The sequence below is a fragment of the Clarias gariepinus genome, chromosome 13, assembly GCF_024256425.1.
Source record: "Clarias gariepinus isolate MV-2021 ecotype Netherlands chromosome 13, CGAR_prim_01v2, whole genome shotgun sequence".
NCBI lineage: Eukaryota > Metazoa > Chordata > Actinopteri > Siluriformes > Clariidae > Clarias > Clarias gariepinus.
In genome coordinates this window covers 18659456-18682440 of record NC_071112.1, presented here as the reverse complement: position 1 = coordinate 18682440, position 22985 = coordinate 18659456, and the positions used below count along the sequence as shown (strand labels likewise).

Here is a 22985-nt window from a genome sequence, read left to right as displayed (position 1 = left end):
CTAATTGGGATATGCAAAGAAGACATTTCACTGTGCTGTAAAGTACATGTGACAAATAATTGAACATTTATTTCATTTATTTTATTTATTATGAGGCGTGGTATCGATTATCTCAGGGCACACTATGGGCAATTTGGGAACGCCAGTTAGTCTAATCTGCATGTCTTTGGACTGTGGATGAAACAAGAGTACCCGGAGGAAACTCAGCAAGCACGGGGAGAACATACAAACTCCATGCACACAGACCTGAGGCGGGAGTCGAACCCAGACCTTGAAGGTGCAAGGCCAACCATTAAAGCACTGCGCTTCAACAAATCCAAAGATCAAAGGGCTACTAATTAATCAACATAGTATTTACTACTTAAAGGTTTTCAGCCAGCCGCAGAGCCACACACACACACACACACACACACGGTGTGAATATCCCTTTAAAACTGTCCAAATTTTACTCTTTGTTTACATAATTGAAGGTGCCGCCTCAAACCGTGCTGCGCTTGGACTGTGCCACTGCAGGGAGAACGTGTGATTTGGCTCGAAGCTGTTTCATTAAGGGAAACATTCTCACACAGATAATATAAGCCAGGATAGGTTTCTTCATATTTATATGTGAAACGAACATATGTATGGGAAGTTGGAGGACATTTTTATGGAATTTCCCTGGATTTTTCCACAGCGCTTTCCCTGTTTAAAGTAGGCGAGAGTGAGTGGTACGGTCCGCCCCCTACCGTGTAGCCTAATGTTTTTCCACTTGGCAGAAAGGGGTCGGAACGCGAAATTAGTCGCTTAATTTGATAATGGGAAATATTTTGTAACCCGTTTTAACCATTCAGACTGTACTTGATGTATAGGCTTATAGAGTTGATTTAGTAAAAAACGCGAAACTTGAGTGGGAGCAGAAAAAAAGAGGCGGAAAATGGCCGTTAGCCGCGTCCTTTGAAGTATTTTCGCTGTGATCTTTTTTTCCTCTGGATTAGAGCCACTAAATGCAGAGCGAGGAGCGGCCGCTTATTGAGGTGCAAAGCCTGATGTTTTTTTCGGGTCAGGAGGAGACCTGTGCACCCACCAAAGATCTTGTGAAGTACGGGGAGCTCGTTGTTCTCGGGTGAGTTTGCTTATAATCAGCCGTTTGCCCCGAAACCCTCTCCAGGAGGAACTTTTAACTGATTTATCTGGCGTTATCTGATTCGACGCGCTGGACTTTTCAGGTAGTCAGGTTTGTGTTCAACACGAACAAAACCGACTTTCAGCAAGTCTTTTGGTTAACTTTTGGGAAGGGGAAAAAAACAAACTGTATTCTTTCTAAATATATCCATCGGTTTGTTTTTGTGCGGAAACGCGAGCTACCTCCTGAAATCCACTCACGCCCCGAAACACGTGCTTTTCTCTCCGAGTCTTCCGCAGAAAGAAACGCGCGTTTAGCTTCGTACGGATCTGCCATGATGGAGTGAAAGGGCTAATAGTTCGATCTGGCAAATGCACACGATCGCTCAACCGCTCTAACCGAGCCAAAGCCTCATGCTTGGGGTGAAATCTCGGGGTTTCTGCTTTTGCAGCTGTTGTTAATTTACTGTGTTGCGTTAGTTGGCCACGGCGGAGTCTCTCCGTCACTCAGGAAGTCCCACTGAGACTCGGGGCTTTGCAGGAATTCGGAAGTCGTTTTAATCCACCAGACTTCTCGTTCCCATTTCCTCCCCTGTGATCAGCTTTTGTGTGTGTGTGTGTGTGTGTGTTTTAAAGCAACCTTTCGTCCTTTACAGTCCTTAACACTGTAATGAAAACATTTCTAGAAGATTCCTACATATTTTACATTTGTCACATAATTGTCAAGATTACATAATTACTTCTTACAAATGATTTCCCTAAGTGTGATTCGAATAGACTAGAATCTGCTACTGATTGGTAAATCAGTCTATATATAAAATCAGTCTATAGTGTTATGAAAAAGCATTTGTTTTGTTATATTTTTGCCCATTTGTCACACTCAGTGAGAACACACAAAATTAAGTGGCCGAGTCAAAATTCAGGCGTAAATCTGATTGAGATCCTTAAACAGCCCATTCATGCTCCAAAACTGTCTAATGTGGCTGAGTTTCAGAGAACAATTCTGCAAATAAGAGTGAGTCAAAATTTCTCCGCCTTCTACTTGCCAGTTATGTCAAACGCTTGTAGTCGTTGCCACCAAGAGTGGCAGAACCACTTTTTATTTTTAGGTGGGCTTTTACTTTTTGACATAGGGTAAATGAAATAATTTAAAACTTTTTGCATTTGGTGTTTACTTGGGTTATCTGTGTGTAATATTAAATTTGTTAGATGATCTCAATTACTTAAGTGTGACAAATATGCAAAAAATTATTAAATAAATAAAATTATATTCCGGAAGGTGGCAAGTACATTTTCATAGCACTGTATAACTGTTGTTGTGTGTATGTATATATGCGCTTTCATATCTAGCTAGTCATATGTTGGTATTTTACATTAGTTAAAACTTTTAGCAGAGTGTGTCATACTGTTTAAGTACCTTATCACAGTCGTATAGACCTGTTCATTCTTGTTCTTCACTTAACTCAGTAGAGAAGTCTGGCTCAAGGATTATATATAATTTTTTTTTTTATTTCTGTATATTTAAAATGCACATTTGGAGGAAAAAACAACAGTGCCTCTGTTTCTGTCTTTCGTTTGTTATAAACTAGCCAGCTAACTATGGGGAATGATTGTTTTAGATTTTTAACATCAAAACAGTGAACTGTATTGCTTATATATTTATCAATTAAATATGTCTGTATGTTGCTTGATCTATCCAAATACTTGCACATAAAGACAGAACAATACACATCATCAGATAAAAAAAAATTACACTCGTTGTTGGGGAAAACATTCTGCAAAGTTTAAAGAGGGTGCATGAGAAAACACAAAAATATCAACACCAGCATATTTCACTAGCCTTATGCCCGAAGAAAGGGCAAGATGTATATTATTATTATTATTATTATTATTATTATAATGCTATGACCGGTTTAGTTTTTCAAGCTTAACATCAGTACCAGGCTTGTTCCTGGTCCTTTTTTTTTTTTTCCTTTTTTTCCTCTCGCTGGTTCTGCCTGGCACGGGACCCTGGCACTCTTTGGGGAGAGAGACCGAGGCTGAAAGAGTGTATTATTGATCTGAGCACAGGAACTGTGTCTCCTCAGTTCTGCTGTCTCTGTTCATTGTCCTCGCTGGCCTGACTGGTCTTATTGATAGGGTTTTGTGTGACCCTGCTAGTTTCTTCGAAGCAACACCTCTGGCAGGACATTTTTATTTTTATTGACTGATTTCTGTGGGTGGAACTAAGGAAAACTGATCTCTCTGAGCCATTGACTCGTTCGGTTTGTGGTATTCAGTGTCATGTGTCACGCTTGTTTCTTAAATGGCTTTAATCTTTGTTACCCGAGAACGGCTTAACTGAGTTCTGCCACCTTGTCTTTAGACAGTTTAAAGATTTGACTCCTAATAAAAATGTACCTTGCTTATCTTGCCACACTAAAAGTGTCATTGGACAGTTTTTTTAAGCAAGTATGTCTATTTCACGTTTCATGTGTTTTGAAACATTTAATTTTAATATTAAATAGTGGTGTTCATGTGGAGGGAAGTGTACAGTTTACCCTAGTTGTGATTAAACTGCTTTAGGTCAGACAGAAATGCCTGTCGGGATTATTTTAACAAACCTGTAAATTCCTCCTTTCAAATGAGGTTTGTTCTATGGTGATTAGTTGTGACAAGTGAGACTGGGTCTGTGGGAATGACCTCTGACTGCAGGACAGGTGCAGTTGATCACTTCCACGCCAGATTCTAGCTCGGGTCAAAAAGGGAAAGGATTACAATCGGCTACATAGAACTGAATATCTCTCCGAGAGACAGAACCCATGAAAAGAGATTTATCCAGAGGAGTCGGAATCAGATTAAGTGGCTTTTTTATAGATATAGTGCAGTGTAAAAGTCTAAAAGTAACTGATTTAATTATGTTTTGTTTCAAAAAGACATACTTTCTTTTATTTTTTTTATTTATTTTTGAAAAATAGTTCTGCAGGCCTCCTAAAGGACTTCATGCCTTCATTTTTGGCAGGTTTTTGGCTCTCATTTTAAGTTCCGTCCCTGTACCTGACAAGTTTCAGAATTTTTTTTAAGCCATATGAAGATCTATGGATCATTCAAGCATTAAAAAAAAATAAAAATTCCAATTTAAGGCATGAACCAGTGAGAAACGGATGCAGATAATGACAGATGATCGATCATTGGTGATGCTGAATGTTGATTGAGTGGAATAGACAAGAGGGGAAATTTTTAATTATATTATTTTTAAAGTTGTGTGACTAAATGTCTTTAGTCACTTTGCAGCCTGTTACAGTAAAACATTTGCACTCAGAAAAAGAAACACTAACTTTGTGTTAAGTTTAGCAAAATCTTCCATTTGTAAATGTGTATAATTAAAAATGTGTGCACATGCTGCACAACACACATCTGTACTGTTTCACAAAAGGTTTTCACTTGGCAAATAGATTAGCTGCAACACATTACAGGAATCAGGAACACGGTTATGTGGAAACACTGACAAATTTAAGCAGCAGGAAGTCCAGTCTAAAGTTATCATGTAACTCTCCTGCTAGTTTAACACACACCATCAACTAACGGATAAAAATATCAAGAGAAAATAAAGCATGTTAGCCAGACTCAGATAATATATTTTATGTGCATGTATATATTTGATACCAGTGAAATATATAGAAACATTTGCTTTCATTCTGCTTAGTCTGTATTGATGCCATTAACTAGCTAGCCATATGTTATGGTATATTAGTTAACACCTTTTAGCATAGTTAAGTGTCCTATTATTTTTTTATTCTTGTTTGACTTATGCTGTATTCCACTTAACTCAGAAGTAAGAGTTTAGTAATGAATGAGCCAGCTAACTTTGAAGATGATGTTTTATATTTTTCATTTCAAAATTGTATACGATTGTATAGTAATGGTTATATATTTATCAATCTATCTAATTATGATCTGTATAATCAGATGGAAAAAATTACACCCCTTGTTGGGGAAAACATTCTGCAAAGTTGAAAGAGGTTGCGTGGGAAAATTCGGGACACAGCTTTAGCATTAAAATATCAACACCTACCTATTGCAGAAGCCTTATGCTTAAAGAAATGGCAAGAGGTATATATAGAGAAACTAAATATGATTAAACTCTTTCAGTGCCCTATTGTTTCCCCAAAATCAGAGTGAAAGAATTACCATACAGAGTGGCTAGATGTACATTGACCTGTATCACTACCTGATTGAATCATGAGGTGCGCTATGCTAGTCAATATTGTTGTACAGATTCACACAAAAATCTCACTATTAAAGATTAAAGTCTTTGCTAAGCCGCCTCAGTGTTTGCTTTTCAGCAGCGTGTTTGTTTCCTTTTTTTCGATTAACCGTGGTGGTTAACACAACAGTGTTGGCGTATTATATGACGTGTAGCAATCATAGATGGAGCTGAATTCTTGTCACTCATCATATAGCAGAAGGGCAGGATTTGTTGATAAAATGTTTTTACATCTTAAACAATTCTTAAGGCTTTAATTAGCCAAGTATATTTTTAATGAGGTCCAAAAACAAAAGCCTGTCCCTGCTGATTAGTCTCAATCTTCTGTAATTCTTCAGTTGTTGTTCTGTATACACTACATCTTTAGCAGTAACTCTATAGGATATCGGCATCTTGGCTGCTATCTCAAATCTCAAAACGTCTGACACTATCCCATGATGGGCTTTTCACGAGTATCATGTCCCCTCATCACTCGGATAAAGGTGTCGCAACAACCCCCGGTTCTGCAGAGGCACAACTATGGCACAATATTCCTGTGCTGAACCTGCTGTGTGAATGGGGATGATAGCTGGCTAACTTTATGATCAAAATTATCAGGTCTTAATGGCATTTTCACATTAGCCACAGTTGATTTGCACAGTGCCCAGGAACGATTGCTCTTCCTCCCTAAACGATTGTGTTCTCGCAAAATTAACCAGACTTTGTGGTCAATTGTTCTCGAAAATGATTGATGTAGTGACCTATTGTGAAAACGATCTAAAATTCCCAATTTCCCCTACTATTGGCCACTTATAATTAGTACTATTATAACCATTATCCACCATGTTCTTTATCAGTTTAAATCAAAGATAGATGAAATCAAGTGAAGTTTGGACCCTTTGGCTGTCTTTTTTTTAAAATTGTTTTATTTATTTTCCCCTGAAAAAAATTCCGTTAGGGTTGGTTATCTCACTTGCCATGCAACCCACCCTGCAACAGCTTTTTGTCATGTTTGCGAGTTGACTTTTAAGCCAATAACTATGCATTGCAAATCAGTGAAAGGTGCAGCATTGTTTTTCCCCAGTGTTAGTGTGAAAAACAAGTTTTCTTCATAGCAATATAAAGTTAAGAAGTGCCACTGCAGTGTTTACTGCTGCTCCTCCAAGAGTCCAGGACATCATGTTCCCACATGCTTTTCCTAATTCCGAATATTCATAAATCCAGAATATTCGCCTAAATTAAACACAGATTTGTTAAGAGGGGCCACTCCATCCCATAAATAAAACACTGAGTGGTTTTGGTCCTTTTTCTTTTTTTAACAGTATTGTGGTAAAGGCTTTAGTGCTTTTAAAAAAAAAAAATTCTTTATATATAAACTAAGAATCAGATGAATTCACATTGCCGCTATATATGTTGTTTGTTTAGAAAAACATAATTAGTGTCAAAAACATAAAAAAAATAAAAAAATAAAAAAATTCGAGTTAAAATCAAGATTTATGAAGCAGATGTTTTTCTAAAACTCTTTTGGTAAACTGATCGTTCAACAGCATGAACTGCCGCATGTTTGCGAGTGTTTGCGAGTGTTATACTGTGGAGGGTATCTAATAAATAAGTGTATGGGGAAACACTTGATTGTGCAACTGTTTATATAAAACTTGAAGAGGTTGAATAAATATTCTAGTCTAGACAAATTTTATAGTCAGTTGCACAGTGTGTAATACTCTGTGTGGAATAAGATTGGGTTCATTTTATTTTACATTTATATTAAGTAAAGATTATTAAAGTAGAGAAAGCAGGACTTTTTAAATGTGCTCCCAGTTGCGCTAGTCTAAAGAGAGATCTGTTCACCCACCCAGCAGTGTTGAGCAACATGAGCTTAAAAGCTAAAGTAAATGCTTTCATTAAGACAAGTATTATTATGACGGTGCTTATCACTGTTTTTTCCTCCACTTCTGCACTAATTAGAACATGATGGGATAGCAGAGGCAGAAGGAGGCGACACAGGCTTCACCAAACATTGTCTCGCACCATCCGCGTCGGTTGGCACATTTTTTTTTTCCTTTCTGTGACTCCTCCTAAACCATTTATTTGAACAAATCTTCACAGGACTTTTATTAGGAAACACAGATGTGCACCAGCTATTTCATTTTTAGATCAAGACCCATTCAGGCGGGAGGGAACACATGACTTCCTTGGAAGAATATATTTTTTTTGATTCTTCAAAACTAGCAGGTTCTGGCTTTTGTACCAGAGGTGCTGTTTTCCACAAAAAGTTAGGACTTGTAGTGCTAAGTAACTTGACATGCATTGCTTTAGGTTAGATTTTCACTTTAAATCAGCTCATTTGAGTCGACACACCTTAATACATAAACCAATAACTTGTCCAATTCATTCACAGGTACAATGGATCTCTCCCAAGCGGAGACCGAGGAAGGAGAAGGAGCCGTTTTTCACTGTACAAGAGAGTCAAGGCCAACGGTGTCAAACCAAGCACCGTACACATCCTTAACAACCCACAGGCCAGCAAGGTACCTCTTGTTCTATAATGCCTTCAGGTATCATCTTCTCATTAAATGCAGAATTATTAGACTGACTGAAGGGAGTGTTCCTCTAGCCAAACAATTACTGAAATAAAAACTTAATTTAACCTTAAAAGTATTGTAACCACTGATACATCTGTTGTAAATCTGCCTACTTGGTGGGGGGAGAGTGTAAGGTTTTGTAATGGTCACAACTGTTGTATGGATGTGGGAGAAAATTGTGAAGAATTGCTCTCGAGCGGATATTTGTGGTCAGGCCGCTTTCTTTCTTCTCCAGCTGCACCACTAGCTAATGCAGAAGGAAGTCAGAAACAAATGGTACACCAAGTAACTCCTTTGTTTGTTTAACAAAGTTATTCTAGAATGAGTGTTTCAGTGGGAAGCCTGGATTTCTGCACTTCATAGGCATATTCCTAGACAAACAAATGATTTGTTCCCGTTTTTGTGTGTGTGTTTTATGACTTCATGATTTTCTTTAATTTGTTAATTGCTAATTCTAACAGATTAGCTTGTGCTCAACTATCACACCACTGCTAACGTCCATGGGGACGACTGCAGTAGCTTCCAAGACACCTCGGTCGGAATCATAATTTACTGATGTACAAGCCTTCGTTAAAACCTCTAATCACCGCACTGGGCTTTAAGTCTTGTGCAGAAGTCAACCATCATTCACGAGAACTTTCACCACAAGTCCCGGTTTGACTCGAACACCCCTTGGAGTTAATGCTGGCAGAAGCTTACAGCTCTTTTATTTAGACAATAATGCCGAAGTATTCTTACTAGTGATCTCTCCGAAACATCTTTCCTATTAAATGAGACGTGGAACCAGGCTGTACTTCTGGCTGTCAGGAGGAGAGTTTGGAGGTTTTCCCTATTCCCATGTAGCCGTGGGTGCACCAGAACGCTATTCTGTACAAACCTGCTTGTTTGGCTTTTTTTGGCGGTATGCCTCTGTGAGGAGGCTTTATTCGCATTGATATGCTAATAAGGCAGCACTGACTAATAATAAAAATCAGAATTATGTTGTCATACTGTATGTAGTCACCAGGCCACGGTGACTCATTTGGCTTTTTGTTTCTTACTTTCTTCGATTTGTTGTATATTCCTCTGTGATAGGGCCAGGATTTACCTGTCTTCTGTTGTTCCCAGTAAAGCAACAAAGACGACTGATCAGTGACAAAGAACTCCCCACGTTGGGAATGGAAACCATTTTAAAAAGCCAAAGAATCTTGTAAAGTATTGTTCTCTTAGCTGACATTACCTGTACTTCCTGATATAGTGCAGCATTATGTTGCAAAGGTACTTCTCATTGTTTTTGTGGATTTTCTTTTTTTTTTTTCCTGTTGGGGAAAGCTGCACCAGCTCCACAGAATCTGTAGTTCCTGTAGAAGTGGCTGATTGTTTTGTGTGTCACACGTGACTAACAGACCAGAACCTTCCCCTTAGTCACATGAGGTTATGGGCTCAGAATAGTTATGGAATTTTGCTGTTTTGCTTTCAGCACAAGCGTTGCTGGACCTTTTTAACCACTCGGCTTTAACTTGCGTGCATAGTCATAGTAAATCTTTTTTTTTTTTGGTCTAAGGTTGGGCATTCTTCATGATTAGAATAATGTTTGACTATGCAAATAGTGTGTGGATGCACAAGGTGACACTTTCAGCTCCCCACAGCTGGCGCATGCAATCGCGTTCCATGTTTACAATTTATTTAATTATACACCATCATTGTGTGAGAGGTTGAACTAGTTACAGCATTTCAATATGTACCTTTGTTCACAGTCTCTGTAATGTACTTCCACATAGTTAGTTATGAGGGTTCATAATGTGTTTTTGTTTAGTTTTTTTTTTACTTAGCACTTGTATCACTCTGAACATGGAGGCAGCTGCACAGTTCCTTGCCAATAAATGTGCTAGACGTGCTACTCTCAGAGTGACCGGTCCTCAGGCCCTGGCATTTTAAATAGCGATCACTGTAATGTATATTTGACAAATGAATGCTTTCGTTTTTTTCTTTCTATTTTAAACTCCAAATATAGCAGACAGGATATTTTTGCTGTCTATTTAAATTTCTACAAAAGGACTTGTGCTTTTCTTAGCAAATTACTAGTATACATTTTTTTGTTGTTGTCGGCCACTATGCATTCTTCAGTGCTTATTGAGGTTTGGTGAAAATTTCTCTACATGCTTTGTGAATCATATAGCTAGTATAAGGGTCTGCCACATTGTGTCTTCTGCCTCTTCAGCTTAGTGGCCTTCTCCTGGTGTAAATGGCTAAACAAGGAATAACAGCTCTATAGCGGTGACACCCTCTTTAGCTGTATTATTCTAATGTTAAAGGGTTCCACAGAATAGCCATTCTTCTTACTGTTAAGGCTGCTCTTGCATTCAGCCAGAAGGCAACAAACTGTCACTGGACCCCTTGTAGAACAATGCGTGCTACTTCGGAGGTCTTTCAGTTGTGTTCCTTTGTCTCAGAGCTGCATTGTTAAGCTTTTGCGGTAATTGATGGCCGTTGAGGCAGCTGTAAAACCTACAGCTTACTGTGACCCAACAGCGTCTCCTTATACTTCCCTAACAAAGCATAATTGTTTAAGGATACAGTATAGCCCACTGCGCATGAGCCTTTGGGCTTATTGTGACTGCTCTTTTGTGTTTTTATGTGTCCCTGTGTACATTGGGGATGGGATGGGAGATGGTGGACCCCCTGTGAGACTGGTAGTGAGAGGGAAGTGCTGTGTCTCTGCCAGCCTTCATGACTAAACCTGCATGCTAGTCTGCTTTCATAAGAACTTTTGGCAAGATGCAGAGATGTGTTTTGCTGCCTAGTAGTAGTGGGCGGTAATATTCATGCAAACATGATCTTTGTATGTCCACACCAATGGACGTTGCCTGTTCACAAACGCTTTAATGCATATTCATAGTCAGAATATACAGGACATGTCTTTCACATTAAACCGGATGCAGAAAAATTAATTGTTCATCTTTAAGTCACTTTATCTTGGTTAGGGTTAATAGTGAGGGATAATGTTACAAAGCCTGTTCTGGAAACACTGAGCAGGAGGTGAGAATACACTCTTGGATGGGCCCCTTGCAAGCACTGTAGACTATACCACTAAGTGTGTTTTCACATTAGGAATGATTGCTCCTCCCACTCCCCGCTATCCAGCATTCACATTGCTCTTTAGTCTCCGTTCTCGGGCAACACTTAAAGCCTTAGGCACCCACTTCCTAAGTACAAGAGAAGAATGAAATTACCATTTGCATTATGAATTATGTTATTGATATTTCGGGAAAACGTCAAAAGCAACAATCTCAAGTGTCTTCATACTTTATCAGCTATGAATTTGTTGGTCATAGCATGTGATTTCGGAGGAGGCCGACGGTATTGATAATGTTGTGTCTGAACAACTTCCATTCTCAGGTGTGATTTGCTTTTATATTTGATTAGATTCAAGTACGCTACATCGTTCCAAAGACCACCTTATTCATCAGACACTTACTTCTTACTGATCAAAATGGATCTGACCTTGTGCTCGGGAAAATGATCGAGAGGCCCTAACATGAAAATGCCCTGAAAGTTTGAATGGCGACATGCAGTGTTGGAAAGAGAGGAGAGAAGCTGCCTGCCAAAACCCACATTTAAACCTAGTTATGGTCGCACCTTCAGGAAAAAAACACTAGTGCTAATGGCATGTCTTCTAAGTCATCCTGAATAGCCTCTGAACCCTCAGTGTTGTGTTTTGATCTTACACTGCTGCTAGTGAGACTGAGCTTCTGCCAACACGCTGCAGCTGACTGATTTCCAGTATTCTGGGGTTTTGGCAGGTGGTTGTTTGTTGTGAAATCTCCTGCATAAAATGTGTAGCAGATTATGTTGTTTCATGGTTTTTTTTGTTTTGTTTTGTTTTAAATCTTAACTCTGCGTCTGTTAAAAAGTACGGTTGATTTATTCTTTTAGGATGCTTAACTTTAGGTATAAAAATATATATATTGTTTTCCCAAGGATGCATAAAGCTGTTAGAAATATCCCAAAATCATTTTTTTCTCTCTCTCTGCCATGTTTATTTTTTTGGCTTTAAATTGCAGTGGTGAAGAAAACCTATACAGACCAAACCCTAAAGTACCCTGTATAAATACCGTAGTGCTACTAACATTTGTGACGAAGAGTAGCTGCCACCTTATAATGGCTGGCGAGTTCTATATCTGGAAACCTTTTATTTTAGACAAATGCTCATTTTTATTATATAATTAAGGATAGCTAGCGCTTGACGGGGTGTTAATCGATGTTGATGTGCTTTCATTTCTTTTCATTCTTTTATTGACAAGTCAGTTGTAATATTTACACATGACCAGCTATAGTACTGTTACCAACCTCTCCTGCTTTTCTTCCTTCTTAAAATACACACACACACACACACACACACACACACACACACACGGGCCACATTTTACAGTGACCAGGATTAGATATCTCTAAATGCGAGTTGATAACCGCGGTTAGATTTTCCTTGAGCCTGCGGAGCATCAACATGACTGACTGGCAGTGCCCTAAAAGGCCATCTTTCAGTGGGTACATGGTTAGACACAAGTCTGTACAGTTTCCAACTTTAATAAACTTTTTACAAGCACAACCGCAGATCATTTTCTTGCATTAACTTGCAGAGGTGACTGTATAATTATTGTTATAGTGATAAGGATTTGAGTTATTTCTTGAACGTGTAACACGAGTACTTGATATTCACAGTTAAAAGATTTTATGTGTTGCTGTCCATAATTAAATGGCAGATGTGGTCAGAATAGCACCAGTTGCACCACTCCTGATGGAACTGGTGCACATAGGATGATGTGTTTTGGCACACTGACTCATGAGGGTTGGAGCTCCCAGTGACTGTGTGCTGCAGTCAGTTGGCGTGTAACAAAATCTCAACTTTTTAATACCACCTGGTAATTAGTATGAAAGTGGTCAGAATAGTTCCTTTCAGAACCAGTAGCGATTATTAGACTTCCATTATGAAATTGGTTTACAAATTGATCTACGTAATTCGGTTTAATATTTATAAACTTTAAGTACGCGTAGTTTAAGCAATTAAAACATGACGGCACATTGGCTTGGTTCGCAATTTCACCTTGCATGTCCAGTGTGGTGGGTTCGAGCTTCACCTCCAGTTTGTCGAAATGGGAACTACATGTTGTCCCTGTACTTGGTGCGTTTCCTCTGGGTACCCCAGTTTTCTCCAACAATCCAAAGTTTTGCACTATAGGTCGATCGGCATTTCCAAGTTTTCTGTAGCGTGTGTATGTGTGTCTTGTGTACCCCACCTTGTGTGTTAAGTTCCCTGGGATAGGCTATAGCAGCATAGATAACAGATGAACGGATAAGCAATGAAATCATGTTTTGATGAGAATCTTTTATGAGAGATATTTTATGCTATAAATACACATGTTGTCTTAAATGACGTATCATATATATTAATTAATTTGTTTAAAAAAAATGTAGATTAGAATTGCTGTGAGAGCAAATGGAATTAGTTAGAATATTTTCAGAGAGTGGGCAGGATTAGCGAGATTTTTTTTAAGAGTGGGGTGTGAGTGGGATTACGGTTAAGACGCTCACCATGTATTATGTAACAGCTTGCCCTGTGAGGTCTGCAACCGGCAGTATCACAATCACATTCAATATCACATTGTGGATTAAATATGCTGTATTCACATCTGACAAGTTTGAGTTTGGTGATTACACAACCAGTACAATTATTCCTTTCCCAGTTGCTTCTTCAGTTTGGTCGGAATATTGAAATATGCTCATAAAACCTTTTGAGTTTTTACTCTTTAGTTCCCTATTTTCAATGCTGTGTAGTCATTCTTTGCTATTTGTATTTCTACTTGCACGTCTCGAACTCTGACTCCGTATTCGCTGTTCACTCAGATCGCTGTGGCTGGACCCCCAACAGCCTCGCCCCCCCCTCCCTCCCTCTGCTGTTGTGCACATGACCCTGTTTCCACTCCCCTTGTGATGTGGAGATTTGGAAATGACAGATTAGTGAGAGAAAGCGAGTGAGGAGGGGAAGGTAGCTACACTGTGATAAAATCTGTATCTAGTGTTGTCCGCTTGCTGCTTGGATTGGATCACAGATGGCTTCTGAATATATCATGAAAGTGTAAAATACTTTTACATAATCAAGTGACCTTATTTTATCTTTTAAGACGATGGGATCGATGTTTACACTCAGAATATTAAGAGGAGGTTATCCACTTATTTAAAGTGTAACATTAAGCCTGGTTTTCAGGTTTTAAAGCAGGATGTAAACGAAGAACCGAAGCAATGCTCTTCCCAGTGATCTCCAGCATGACTTGATTCTTGTTCACTCCTTTAGTTTGTGTCGGTGGCTGGAGAATAACCATCCCTGTTACTGTTCTGTTGCAGGCTGTAAACTGTAAGGGTCAGCACAGTATCTCCTACACTCTGTCCAGAAACCACACTGTGGTTGTGGAGTACAGCCATGACAAAGATACGGACATGTTCCAGGTACAGTAAAACACACGCGCACACACACACACACAACAATGATGCGTTTCATTGTTTCTCACAGGTATAAATGATACTTGTGGTGGTAGCCAGTGATACTTTTAAAAATGATGAATTAAACCTGCTTTGTTGAGTATGAAGGCATTACTAATTGTGAGGGTAATAAAATCTTCCAAAGCTTTTGCTTATACCCCATTCGGTTTCAGTTTCTGTATTTCAGAAATGACGTCGTTCTGTTTGGTGCATCACCTCATAGGATGTAACGCAGCATTATGTTTTACATAGATTTGTTTATCAGACTTTTAAAACCTCCTCCATTTCCATATTTCTGAAGTGACATTTGAACCTTTTGCTGTGAGCTCAGTCTTTAGTCTCAGGCTTTATCTGAGCGTGCAGTGTTCATGGTGGGGCTGTCGGAGGTGTGTGTCAGGTTAGGAAGACGGTGTTTTTTCATATTGGTTTAGATGACATTAAATAACTAATTAAAATTATTTTTAATTAACTAATTAAAAAACTAATTCATGGATGTTTGAATGAAAAATGTAGGATATAAACACCAGTGTTGAGTACTTGGATTACTTTTTTGATGTAACGAGTAATCTAACGCATTAGGTCCGCCATTTAAGTATTTTAAAAGTAATTCAAAAATGTAATCCGTTATTCAGACAGTTTATGTAATCCGTGAGCCAAACAGCAGTACTTGCAGCCACCGCGAGAAACCGCGTAGGTGAGATAGGGGTATTAGTAGTTAACAGATTATGGGCCAAACTTCGCTGAGTGATGATGGTAGAATAATTATAAAGGTCTTGACTTAAACAACATGCAAGAGGAATCACAAAGGATTTTTCATTTTCTGCAGTGGAAAAGTACTCGAACTAGTTACTTTTATCAGGAAGTAACGCTGTAATGTAACTGATTACTTTTTAAAGCCAGTAATGTAATTAGTTACATTAAAAAGTAACTTCCCCCAACACTGATAAATACCCAATCTTAACTTATGTTGAAACATTAATTAAATTGGAACAAATTCATTGAGAAAATCGCCCAGCACTAGTTATTCTGTGCTCCAGTGAACATCTGTGTTCATGTGTGTGTTTCTCAGCAGAGCGAGTCGGAACACTCTTCAGGCGATAGCAGAGCAAACAGGAACAGGAACGCGAGGCTAAATTGACCTTAAACCACCTAATCTCCAATGTTAAGCATTTATAATACAAGCTGCTGTCAAACAGGTTGTTACAATTCACTATGAGAGCTGCACATCAGGTCTGAAAGATTAACAGCGCTGTGATGTACAATATTGTTTGGTTAATCATGAACTTATAAAGGTTCATAGAAAGAAGCCTTCTGAATACGTTGCTCTGACGTCATATACAAAGTCAGACAAGAAAATTATACACACTTCGGGGGGGAACTATGTATAATATATATATATATATATATATATATATATATACACACACACACACACAATCACATATGTATTAGGCACAGGGAAGTGTATGTGGGGAAGCATTAACATGCACAGGCCAAAGACAAATGAGCAGAAATGAAAAGTTAAAATGGGAACCAGCAGGAGCTCAAAAAGGGGGTGGGGGGGGGTGGGGGGGACAGGCTGTAACTTGTAAACAGGAAGTGAAGTTGGACAATTTGTTTAGTGCGTGTGCTTGTTTTTTTATCTTGCACATTTGTTCTTATTTAAGGTGATGTTTCATCCTAAACCAACATATTCCTCAGTATCTTTGCTTCATTCTTTCCATTCCCGTATGACCATCACTCTCTCTGTATTCACAAAATGTGTTATTAAAGAAGAAAGTGTAAGTGCAGATGTGTAAGGTGTAAGAGAAACAGACGTGTCCTCATGTTGTTTTCCACAATGTACATTGTGTTTTTATTTGTTTACAGAAAACAAAAGACATAAGGTGCGAGTTTGTCCGTATTATTATTTTTTCTCCAATGACAACACATTCAAACACAGTATGTTTTATTTATTTTTTTTTAATATATTTTGTGATAAATTTAGATTGGACGATCAACAGAGAGCCCCATTGACTTTGTGGTGACGGACACAGTGTCTGGGGGTACAGACGGCGAGGATTCTCCCATCACGCAGAGCACCATCTCGCGCTTCGCCTGCCGTATCGTGTGCGAACGTAACCCTCCATACACTGCACGCATCTATGCTGCAGGCTTCGACACTTCCAAGAACATCTTCCTCGGGGTGAGTGTGCAGGATGTGATGCACTTCGACATTACTATACACGTTTATCCATGTATTGGTCATGAAAAGCGTCTGTTGTCCACTTTTATCACTGGCATTCAAGTATATAGAAATGAAAAGTTAAAATAGGAACCAGCAGGAGCGGAAAAAGGGGGGAAAAGCTGTCTGTCTGGTCAGACCGACGGACAGATGCTTTCTTGAATAGAATAGTTAGCATAGTTCTTAAATATTAATAATATTAGCTATATTCTTAAATAGCATGTTTTTTTTAATTACGTTTATGAGATTATACTGAAAGGTTTTATAGAACCAGTGGAACCTTCCAGCATAATCTGGTAAATGTGAATGTCATCCAGCCATAAAAAAACAGAAGAGTTAAACCCAGTATTGTGTAGGTTGTTCTCGCGCTGCCGGGGTGTGTCCGGCTCCTCGAGGCATGATTCCCCAAGACCTATAGGGTGTGCTGTTGTGTTGGCAACAGGACATTGGCAGCAGATGCTTTGGGTGTCGTGGGTTGTGGGATGGACCCCCAGTAGATCAAACTTGTTTCTCCAGTCCATTCCATGGATGCTCAACCATGTTGAGATTTGAGGAATTTAGAAGATCCACAACCTTGACCTCTTTGCTTGCTAAACCCCATGTACGGCAGGATGTGATGCACTGGGTCTTTACAAATCTTTCTGTCATACCCAGCAAAGTCTAACCCCTCTGTCCAAACCTGGGGTTTGACTGTAATTCTTTTACTCCTGTGAGAAACTTTGTTTTATTTTGTTTTATTCTGTTTTAAAAGGTTTTTAAACGAGTAAATCCAAATTTAGTTTTAAAGTTCTTAGACAAAATCAATCTTAAACATCTAATCTAGTTTTAATATCGAATAACAAATAACTCGCCATGAGTATAGCCGTAGGAGCTGGCCTGGTGTTAACAAAAAAAAAAAATTAAGGGAGAAAGAAAGATAACCAGCATTGACCTATTAAATATAGGATCAGAACAGACATAGCTGAGGCTTGGGTGCACACGATTTCTACCAGTTTACTAATATATAATTGATAATCAGTGTTATTTAATTCACCTGATGTGTGTGTTTGTGCACACGCTTAGTCTTTTGTCATGGTCATCTATTAACAGGAAAAAGCAGCTAAATGGAAAAATCCAGACGGCCAGATGGATGGACTGACGACCAACGGTGTGCTGGTGATGCATCCGCGTGGCGGCTTCACAGAGGAGTCCAAGCCTGGCGTGTGGCGAGAGATATCCGTGTGTGGAGACGTATATACGCTGAGAGAGACTCGCTCTGCACAGACACGAGGCAAACTGGTTAGTGCTTCAAAATGTTTATTCGTATGTATGAAAGCTTATGAAGTTAGAAGACTTCCATTTATTCTAATAATTTTCAACACCATTTACTTAGTTAATAATTTGATATACGGGGGTGAGTCAAAAATTATCCACACTTCAGCTATATTAAAACTCGCGTTGTCAATTCAAGGCCGCCATCCCCCGAGTTGCCGCTGTGCAGTGTTACTTCGGGTCGTCTGTAATTGCTGTGCAAGCAAAAATGCATGCGTCACTTATTATTTGCACAAAAAAAGAGCAGCATCCAGTGACGTGTTTTTGTGGTCTAAGGGTGTACCTGGAAGATTTTTGCGCAGTATGGTGAAAGTATTTTGTCGAGGAGACATGTGAATGAATAGATGGAGAAGTACAAGGAAGGTCGCACACTGTCGACATTCTGCAAATACTTTTTAATAAGGGAATACAAAAGCTTGTTGGAAAAAATGCATTTGCCTTTTCCTAAGACTTAATTCAAATTCCTTCTACAGCCAGTCTGTGAAAATATTTTGACTTGAACTTGTACCTGAACGTGAGGAGATAGCAATCTTCAATTTTGTGATGTTACGAAAAATATCAGGCTCTCCATGGCCAGAGATCAAAGCGTCTAAGCTTGAGGCTTACCTGGTGATGCACACACTGAATACACTAAATAACTATTTTGACTTTTATCTTAATAAGTGATCTGTTATTTTAGACACAAATAATTTCTCTCTCACATTTTGACATGAACTAAAAGCTTTTCGGTATGGTAGTTCAGATGCTTTTACAGATTATAAGGAGATAACTTTTACACCCTTGTGATGATCATTATTATGTTTCAGTGTTTTGGGGAAAAGCAAAGCCAGAGGAAATTTGATGAAATATGTGATCTTGGATCTTATCGACAACGAGTAATTTCCTTCTGACTTCAGGCTTTTTTACAGACACAAAAACATTCCAGCATTGGGTTTGGCTGTACAAGTCAGACCTTTTGAGTCATAGTGCTTTGAATCTTGTCCATGGCTTGACTTATTTAGAGACTTGTTAAAGTTAATGGTTCTAAATTGAATAAATAGTTTAGATTTTATATAAAATTATATAATCTTATAGTCATAATGTACTTTATGGTGCTGTTTGCAGTCTAAATGAAGCTACGGTGATTATTAAGGCTCTTAGTGTGTGACAATTTCAGGTGTTAAGATTTACTGGACTGGAACTGTTCCATCTCTAAAATAAAAACGATTCCAGTTTCTAACGTGAAACATTAAAGGACTTTAGTTTGTTCATTTAAGAACCATTTAGTTAAACGCCAGATGTTGCAGATGTTTCTTTTCCTTTATTCCGAGCTGGACAATTATTTTAATAGGTGGGATTTTCCTCCCACCTATAAAACCAAATGGAGTTTAATGAAATCTCACCAAACCAAATCTCTTTAATAGAGATTTTCCTCTATTTAATAGAGGGATTTTCAATTATTTTATTTTATTTTATTTTTTAGCTCTCTAGCACCCTCTGCTGTTCAAGTGAGTTTATACACTATTCAGATGCTAGTTCCTATTCTGATTATATGTAAAGTTATATTAATATATATGAATTGAAAAATGTCAGTCTGTCTTGTCTCATCTAGTTAACTAATTAGGTTTTTTAGTTAGCTAGTAAGTTTTGCTAATTTATGTTGTTTGTAGCACCTTGGTCCTGGAGGAACGTTGTTTTGTTTTACAGTATATGGTTAAAATGACAATAAAAGTCGACTTGACTCGGCAATACTGCTGCAGTATGATAGTGTTCATTTTAAAAGAAGTCAGTCATAATCATTATTATTGAAAAAGACACTTTTTCCTTATATGCTTTAATGTTAGAGTTAAATTATGTTTTTAATTTCACCTGAACATAAAGTTCCATGACTTCAGAGCGCCCTGAATCTCTATATCCTAACAATGGCTTGTTCTTTTTGCCTCCAGGTTGACAGTGAGAGTAACGTGCTGCTGGACGGTTCTTTGGTGGACCTGTGTGGTGCCACGCTACTGTGGCGCACGGCTGAAGGGTTGTTTCACGCACCCACTCAGAAACACCTGGAGGCCCTGCGCCAGGAGTTGAATGCTGCCCGGCCACAGTGCCCTGTTGGCCTCAACACCCTGGCTTTTCCCAGCATGCATCGGTCCAGCCGGGCACTTCCCAGTATCGCCCAGCAGCAGGACAAGCAGCCCTGGGTCTATCTGGCATGTGGGCATGTGCATGGCTACCATGAGTGGGGCCACAGCACAGAGCGTGAACCTAACAACAAACGCGAGTGCCCCATGTGTAGGGCTGTGGGGCCGTACGTGCCACTGTGGCTCGGCTGTGAACCAGCCTTCTACGTGGACTCGGGAGCGCCTACGCACGCCTTCGTACCTTGCGGTCATGTTTGCTCAGAGAAGTCAGCCCGCTACTGGTCTGAAATTCCCTTACCGCATGGTACACACGCTTTCCATGCTGCATGCCCATTCTGTGCCACACAGCTCAGTGTCACACAGGGATGTGCTAAACTCATCTTCCAGGGCCCTATAGACTGAGTTTGCAGAGCAGAGTTGGGGAGATATCTAAGGATTGGTTGGATTCAGATGGAATTCTTCTTTGATGAGAAGACGAGAGAGAGAGAAAAAAAAGAGCAAAAACAGCAATGGACTTTTGCACACAACAAGCCATGAAGCCATGCTCATATCCTTACATACGACTTCCAGTGGAAATTTTATTCTCCATCAGAGGTTACTTTGGAGATCGGCAAGACTGTTGGCCGTGACAGTGAGGCAGTTTTATTTAGCATAAGCTGTTGGATGAGTTAATCCGCAGGTATCGAATCCCAGCAGCACTGTGAGAACAACAGATTTTGAGCATTTCCTCAATACACTGATTTTTAACTAGTTAGTCGAAGAAGCAGCAGGTCAGTTTAGAAGTCATTAAGTTATAATTAATACTACAACTGTTTGGGGGATAGTTTTTTTTTTCCCATTAATCAATAGTCTAATACAGTATTACATGTTTATAGAATTAAATGATCAACAATAATGTTTGCTTTGGATTCAGAGTACCAAAATCTGGTTTTCCAAAGATAAACTGGCTGCTAAAACTGGACTGTTGAAATCAATTCATGCCAGACCGAAGACAAAATCACATCGCTCCCAGTCACTGCTTGATCGTGTGCACTATTCTGCATTATTAAAATAGGTCTAAGGGGCTTAGATTTCTGGGTGATTTTTTTTTTTTGTTTGTTTGTTGTTGTTTTTTTTGGTTCTGTTTTGGACATTTAACTCTGTAACATTTCCTTTCATGTCGCTTTTCCAGTCTGGGAATTTTATTGTACTGTAAAGTGTGAACCATTTTTGTTACGAGTGAAGGAACAGTATGCAGCTGGGGTTAATCGTGAACATCCACGTTCCTGTAAATAACAACCATGATGTAGAAGTTGCTTTAAACCAAAACCTTATAAGCTCGGTGATTCTGGAAGTTCGACAGCTGTGAAACAAACAGGCTACTGCCATTGATGAGCCGATTTCCCACTTCTTCTTATCAATTTAACTTTTCTCACCAGTGAAACTTTAATTACTAATAGGAAGTGAAACATTGTTTTATAAGTTTGTTTTAAAATGAAAGAAACTTGTCTTCTATTTTCTTAACCTTTGTACAGAGAAAGTTTTTAGTTCTGGCAAATGGGGGAGTCTTTTTTTTTTTTTTTTTTTTTTTAATTGCGGTTTGAATGAGTTATTTTAATCAAAAATGGGTTTATTGCTTTTGAAAAACATTATAAAAGATTTCATTCAAAGTAGCCCTGTGTTTGTGTTTCATTTTACTACAGATGCATTTTTTACTATGACTATACATGTTTTTTTTTTTTTTTTAAGAGAAGAGATGTTTATCTTGTTAACCTGAGTTCACGACAGTAAAGAACCTGTTTTAGTGGAAATAACGCATCATCTGGTCATGATTTAAGTCAGACTCTGCATCGCTAAGAAAGCAGAATGATTCCACAGTGTTGCTGAAAACTCACAGCACTTCGTAAAGCCACTCTGTTCCGGATGCACACTATAAATGAGATTTTTTTTTTCCTCAAGTGATCCTCCTTTTGCTTGAATATTTCTTTATATAGCCACAGTACGGCGCTGCTGCCAAAGCAATTGAATAATCTGAAACTCAAACAGCTTTAAAAATACTCCAAATATTTCTGGAGAGGAATGTCAGTGAGTGGGTCAGAGGAAGCCAAAAAAGGAAAACCTTCACAAACTGAGTGAATAAACCATGGATAAAAATGGCTGTTTTAGAGAAATAATCTCTGCTATTTATAGGTAGGATACATGCAGGGTGTTTTCACTAAGAATCACTAAGAAAGATTTCCCGTTTCAATCTCAGGCTATAAAAATATGTTTTACGATGGTCTTTGCAAGTATACTTTAAATAAAGGCAAATATCTAATTCAAAAGAACAATAAATGCACACAAACTGTCCCATATTCTGTAGACCTGACGTGTATGAAGTTTAAAATGTATCCTGATAGTTGGCTGGCTATAGATGAGACTGAGCAATATCATTAAATATTCCAAGAAATCCTTTATATGGAATATTTTTATAGTGTCATCCACATTATGCATTATATTAATCGAAACAATTAAGTTCTGTTTGCTCTGTAATTTTCTTTGATGCAACAACAAAAAATGGAAAATTATTTCTTGCTGCACTCAGTAGCAGTGCATTTAAATCCATAATGTGTATGTGCAAAAAAAGACGCTAGATGGTTGATGTATATATGTTGACAGCTAATGAAACCAGGTTCCTTCACATTTCCCTTACCAAATGAAAGATACAAAATATTTGGGCTTAATATTAAGTACTAATTTATTCAGTCTCTCTCTCTTATCATGTGAATGTTTATATCTGCACATAAAAAGCTAAAGGTAAAATTGGAGACAATGTTTTGTATTCAATCCCTCCTGGCTGTCTCCACATGATGCCTGCCAGCTCGAGAAGCAAGTACATCTGAGGGATCAAAGCATGTAGAAGAGAATGATCTGCAAGCTTGCATCAGCAAAAC

General features: G+C 38.6%; 1 protein-coding gene across 1 annotated transcript; it reads left to right on the top strand.

The window, feature by feature from the left end:
- Positions 1-748: 748 nt before the first annotated feature.
- Positions 749-21725, top strand: peli2 (pellino E3 ubiquitin protein ligase family member 2). The gene is made up of 6 exons (XM_053510406.1): positions 749-1102; positions 7725-7854; positions 14290-14391; positions 16412-16609; positions 17738-17926; positions 19885-21725. The coding sequence occupies exons 1-6, from the start codon at positions 984-986 to the stop codon at positions 20473-20475; spliced, it is 1329 nt and encodes a 442-aa protein (XP_053366381.1). The 5' UTR covers positions 749-983; the 3' UTR covers positions 20476-21725.
- Positions 21726-22985: the final 1260 nt, after the last annotated feature.

What these genes read in the sequence shown, in the direction of transcription:
- peli2 (XM_053510406.1), top strand. Translation starts at nt 984, where the DNA reads ATGCAGAGCGAGGAGCGGCCGCTTATTGAGGTGCAAAGCCTGATGTTT. An exon ending in ACAACCCACAGGCCAGCAAG is followed by an intron (nt 7,855 to 14,289) that starts GTACCTCTTGTT and finishes GTTCTGTTGCAG; the next exon opens with GCTGTAAACTGTAAGGGTCA. An exon ending in CCAAGAACATCTTCCTCGGG is followed by an intron (nt 16,610 to 17,737) that starts GTGAGTGTGCAG and finishes ATCTATTAACAG; the next exon opens with GAAAAAGCAGCTAAATGGAA.